The following is a 5,093-nucleotide window of genomic DNA, read 5'->3' on the forward strand; positions in this document are numbered from 1 at the left end:
GAGACAGCAAGTGAGAGCAAGAGCGAGAGGAGACCCACACACGGGGCGTGCGTGTCTGTGTGTCCCCACGTGCGCAGGACCCTGCGAACTCGAGAGCAGTGTGCACACAAACATGGAGATGTGTGGGTGTGCCCACAGTGGGGCACACCACTCATGAGCTGGTGTGATGTAACTGTTTCAGTGTGTGAACGTGTAAAGATGACAGCGTGGAGGTGGAGTGTACCACTCTGCAGGCATGGCTGTGTGTGTGCTAGTGTCAGCCTGTGTGCGTGTCCGGCGTCCACAGGGCACGCGCACATGGCTGTAAGGACTCGCCCTCAGGCCCACCCTGTGATCTTGTTCCTCTCACTCTAACCGCCCCTTGGCTGCTCCCAAACCTTACCGAACCCTGGGTCCCCCAGGCAGCCCAGCTCACCCCACGGCCCCCAAGGGTGCCAGTGCCTGCCTGTTCTCAGCACCTTACTCCCTGCTTTCTGCCAGGAACGCCCCCACCCCCCAACACCCAGACTCAGACCTGGGTCTCCGAACTCAAAAGTGACTTTATTTCTCCATAGAAGATGCCCTCACAGCCAGGCTGCTGGACTGGGCCTGGCTCAGCCTGGCTTCCCCTCAGACAGCTGGGGGTCCCAGCCCCCTGCCCTCACCCCCCAGGCCTCCTGCCCAATGCCTGGTTTCCCGGAGATGTCCTGCTGGCTGGGACTCGACGCTGGTAGAGAGACAGGGAGGTCTCACATCTCGGGGAGGGGCGAGGGCCACAGACCACGGAGCTGGGCCAAGGCTGCCCCAGCCCCAGCCAGGCCAGGCTGGGGAGAGGGCAACCACCGGCTCCGCGGAACAAGCTCAGAAGCCCTGTGGGAGGGAGGGGACCTCAGGGCCCAGCCCAGAGGAGGGCAGGCCCTAGGCCGAGCAGGAGCCCCCAGGCCAGGGCCCAGGGGCTGCCCCCCACCCCGGACACCCCGTTGCACAAATCCTTCTCGCAGCAGTCCACCTCTACTTTTAAGATCCCAGAGTTAATGAAGCCCATCAGATAGTCTGAGAAAAAGTGCCGCTTAACGAAGTCACAGGATGAGGCACACATCTTGTTCACGGAATGATCTTTCCTTCCTGGGAAAAAGTGGGAAGTTGGGCATTAGACTCCACCTGGGCCCTCTGCCTCATGCCCAGGACCCAGCCAGGACCAGGAAGAGACAGGCACCCGCTCTCATGCCCAGCCAGAGAAGCTCAGATGGCACCCCTGCCCTCTCCCCACTCGGGCCCAGTCCTGACTTACTGCTGCTGGGGTCGGTGATGCGGACACTGGCGCACACTGTGTCCGACGGCGGGCACTGCTTTGGGGTGCAATGGCTGGAGTTGGTGGTCAGCGTGCAGTCCTGGCACCACAGGCCCTGTGCTGTGTGGGGCACGAGGAGGAGCATGATCACACCAACCGGGGGGGGGCAGGCCGGCCAGCCCCCTGCATCCTCCCCGCTGCCTGCTATAGGCATTCCTAGGAGAACCACACGGCTGCAGGAGGCCGGGCACCCCCTGGCCAGGAGTGACCAGGCCAGACGGGCACCTGGAGGACAGGCCTGGGAGGATCTGTGAGCCTTCTGGGCAGTTCCAGGGGAGGGTCCCACCAGCGGGACTCTGGAAATCCCCATGACCCCTGCCTGGCCTCATAAACATGCACACACACACCCCCAGGCACCCATATCTCACACCCATGGTGCCCTCCTACACTCTCTACTACCCCCTAAGCACACATGCCCCAAGGTTAGGTTGGCTGCAAGCTACAAAAACCAAACCACACTGGATGGGAGGCCAGGTGGGGCTCTGAGAAGTGATGGAGCACAAGAAGCCCTGCACTGAGAGCAGACATCCCCGAAGGACAGACGAGCTGCTGGGGGAAGGCCCGGCCGGAAGAGCGCTCGGCGCCCTCAGGGGCCGGGAGGGACCCGCGTGGCTGCAGCTGGAGCAGCGTGAGCCAGGGTGACAGGGGCAAGGGCCGGGCTGGGGTCGCAGGGGTCCGGAAGGCGGTGTGGGTTTCACGGCTACCGTCGGAGTCGGTGGCCCCCCAGCCTGTCTCTCTCCAGAGCCGCCTCGGGCTCTCCAGGCGACCCGGCCCACCCCGCGGGCCGCCCCCAGACTCACCGGGCGCAGAGCACAGCAGGGCGGCCAGCAGTACCAGGCTGAGGCCCTTCATGGCTGCAGGCAGCATGCTCCAGGCGGGCCTCAGGACAGCGCAGGGGCTGTGGGTGGGGGTCTTCTGGGGCGCAGGCCTGGCAGAGAGAAGCTTCGCTCAGGCGACCCAGGCCGCTGTCAAGCCCGAAGGACCCTCCCCTTCTCTGGCCTGCGGACGCAACCTCCTCCGGGGAATCCAAGGCCGGGGGTCGTCTGGGAGCTCGGAAAGCCCCACCCCCAGCCCATCCCCCAGGGCGTCCACCATCACAGCATCGCCTCCAAAGAGAAGAGATCTGCCCTCTCCGGCGGGGTGACAGCCCGAAACGCCCCCACCGCGCTCGTCACCTGTCGGATGGGGGGCTCGGGGGCGAGACTTCTCCACCCTGGGGATCGGTGGGTGTGTCCGGAGAGGAAAGGGTAGGACAAGGTGCGACCGAACAGTACCTGCCGAGGGGGAGGGGCGCGCGCCACGTCCCCACCCCCACCCCTGGGCTGGGGGGCCGGGAACCCCGCGCCGAGCCCCCGCCCCTCGCCTCCCGCTCCGCGTGCCTCGGCGCTCACCGCGGATGGAGGCGGGGAGCGCGGGCCTCGAGTCGGGGGCGCACTCACATCCCTGGGGTGTCGGCACTCTGGGGCGCGGGCGGCGGTGCCCTTCGGTCTCCCTGCGGACCGGAACCCGGGCGCAGCCTCGTCTTTCGGGGGACGCAGCCGCAGACGCGGACCCCGCGCGAGGGGCGGGGCGGAGCCGGGCGGGGGCCGCGCGGGGGCGGGGGCGGCGGAGACGCGCGGGTGGGGATCGGGGGTCGGGGCTCGGGGCCTACTGCAGGTCGCGGTCCCGGGCCGTCCTGCGCCCCCTCGCCAGCAGGTGCCCCGCTCGCCCCCGCGCCAGCCCTCTCCGGTTCCCGCTCCCTCCGCCGCTCCCCCTGCGCCCTTCCCCCATCCCACCTTCCCCTACCCAGGCGAGAGCAGGATCCCTTCCCCCTCCGCTTGGCTGAGATCCCCTTGGAATTTCTCGGAAGAACGTTTACTGCGAAAGGAAGCGAAGTGCACAAAGACGCAGAGAGGGAGGGAGGTAACTAATGAGCGCGGAGCTTGCGCGGGTCCCGGGTCACAGACGCTCAGCCCTGGGGCCCCTCCGCTTCCCATCCCGGGTTCCGACTGTTCCAGGCTGTTCTCCTCCCGCGAGCACCCAAGACGCGCCCCCAGCAGCCGCAACCCCCTAGGACCGCTGTCTCCAAGCACACCCACCCACAGAGGGCAAGTCCCAAGTGCTGGTCCCGGCATTCAAGGCCCTCTGCACCCGCCTCGGCCGGTTTCGCAGCTTTAGGTGTCTCTTCCCGCTCCAGAAAGCGTCTGAGGTGCAGTGCCTTTGCGCCTGCCGTCCCCTGTGCCTGGAGTCCGGCTCTGCAGGGCACTGGATAAGCCACAGCTGCCGTGCAAATGTTGGAGGTCGCTCCTTTTCGTCCTGCCTTCATTTGTCCAACACATTTCTACAGGGTACTCTCTGTTGGCTAGCGCTGCCCTAGGCCCTGGGCAACACTGTGAGAAGGTAGAAGAGGGTTTCTGCCTCCCTGCGTCTTACGTTAGAGAAATGACTGTCACTAATATGTCACTGCAAGGTGTGCTCATCATAGTTAGCATTGATTACGCGCATACTATGTGTTCTGTTTTAAACACTTGATATTTATTATCATCCCCATATTATGTTAAGGAAAACATGGCTCAGAGAGGTTGAGCTTCCCACCCAAGGTCACACAGTGACCAGGTGACAGCCGATGCTGGGACATAAGCAGCCTGACTCCAGAGGATGGACACCTCACTGCTCCACTGCCACTCCACAGAGTGAAGGCAAAGGAACAGACAAGCAACCTGAACTTGGGGACTGGGGTTCCCGCAGATTCAATGGAATTCAGATATGAGTTCACAGTCAAAAATCAGCCAACATCCAGAGAAAATAAGCCCTCACAGTAAGACACAGCAGAAACAATGACAAGTAACAGATTTAAACCCCCACAAACTTTCCAAATGGAGCGTATCAGGTATAGAATATAAAATTAATGTCTTGTCAGTTTAAGACATATTAAAGGAAGGAAGGAGACACTGTCAACACTGACCATGCTTTACTGAAAAGAACAGAACCTTTAGAAGGAAGAACTTTTTATTGAAATTATAATGTCAGGAGAAACCTTGAAAGAATTATGCTCAGTGAAAGAAGCCAGTCATAAAATAAGCTATATTGTATGGTTTCGTTTCTCTGAAGATGTCCAGAATAGAAAAATCCAAGAGAAACAAAATAGATGAGTGGTTGCCTTGAGCTGGGGGAGGGGAGGAGTAGACAGTGACTACTCATGGTCAAGGGGTGGCTCTCCCAGTGGTGAAAGTGTTCTAAAAATAGATAGTGCTGATGATTGCACAACTCTGTGAATATACTAAAACCCACTGAATTGTAGGCTTTAAAAGGCTGAATTTTATGGTGTGTGAATTATACTTCAATAAAGCTGTTTTTTAAAAAAAACAGAAACCATTTCACAAACGTGTTAGGGAGCAAATTAGACAAAGTGGAAGAGGGAATTTGTGAACTGGAAGATAAATCTAAAGAAATTATGAGGAATGTGGCACCAGGGATAAAGAGATGGAACATAGCAAAGAGAAATTAAGACACACAAAAGATGGTGTGCCAAGAGCTAATATAAGTCTGGTTGAAGTCAGAAAGGAAAAAGAGTCAATATTTGAAAAGATTATGCCTGGGAATATTCCAGAACTGGTGAGAGAGAAGTATTTGCTGAAAACTATAATGAAAACTGAATAGAATAAATAAAAATAAAATTCACACCTATGTACAACATAGTGAAACTGCAGACCACCAAAAATGAAAGAAGAGCTTTAAAATAGCCAAAGAGAAACGGGATCGACTCTGAAGAAACAGCAGCTAG

At 59.1% G+C, this 5,093-nt stretch overlaps 1 protein-coding gene across 7 annotated transcripts; it reads right to left on the reverse strand.

Annotated features, from left to right (window-relative positions):
* Positions 1-520: 520 nt before the first annotated feature.
* On the reverse strand, positions 521-3,542 carry LY6H (lymphocyte antigen 6 family member H). 7 transcript variants are annotated; one of them, XM_044780680.2, is made up of 5 exons: positions 3,116-3,221; positions 2,722-2,822; positions 2,131-2,258; positions 1,271-1,390; positions 521-1,104 (listed from the first exon to the last, which is right to left on the reverse strand). In XM_044780680.2, exons 3-5 carry the CDS (start codon positions 2,195-2,197, stop codon positions 869-871), a joined length of 423 nt encoding a protein of 140 aa, XP_044636615.1. In that variant the 5' UTR covers positions 2,198-2,258; positions 2,722-2,822; positions 3,116-3,221; the 3' UTR covers positions 521-868. The 7 variants fall into 7 exon arrangements, with proteins under 7 accessions (XP_044636615.1, XP_044636612.1, XP_070337053.1 ...); XM_044780677.2 differs by having other exon boundaries at positions 2,770-2,822; positions 3,116-3,133; XM_044780682.2 differs by lacking the exon at positions 2,722-2,822 and adding an exon at positions 3,409-3,542 and having other exon boundaries at positions 527-1,104; positions 3,116-3,187.
* Between the last annotated feature and the right edge of the window lie 1,551 nt (positions 3,543-5,093).

The sequence above is a fragment of the Equus asinus genome, chromosome 12 (genome assembly GCF_041296235.1).
Source record: "Equus asinus isolate D_3611 breed Donkey chromosome 12, EquAss-T2T_v2, whole genome shotgun sequence".
Lineage (NCBI taxonomy): Eukaryota > Metazoa > Chordata > Mammalia > Perissodactyla > Equidae > Equus > Equus asinus.

Excerpts from the sequence above, each read along its gene's own strand:
- LY6H (XM_070480952.1), bottom strand. The coding sequence starts at position 3,306 with ATGGGAAGCGGAGGGGCCCCAGGGCTGAGCGTCTGTGACCCGGGACCC. Across the intron at positions 2,259-3,115 it reads GGGATCCTGCTCTCGCCTGG|GCCTGCGCCCCAGAAGACCC; the intron begins GTAGGGGAAGGT and ends TCTCTCTGCCAG. Across the intron at positions 1,105-1,270 it reads CATCACCGACCCCAGCAGCA|GAAGGAAAGATCATTCCGTG; the intron begins GTAAGTCAGGAC and ends ACTTTTTCCCAG.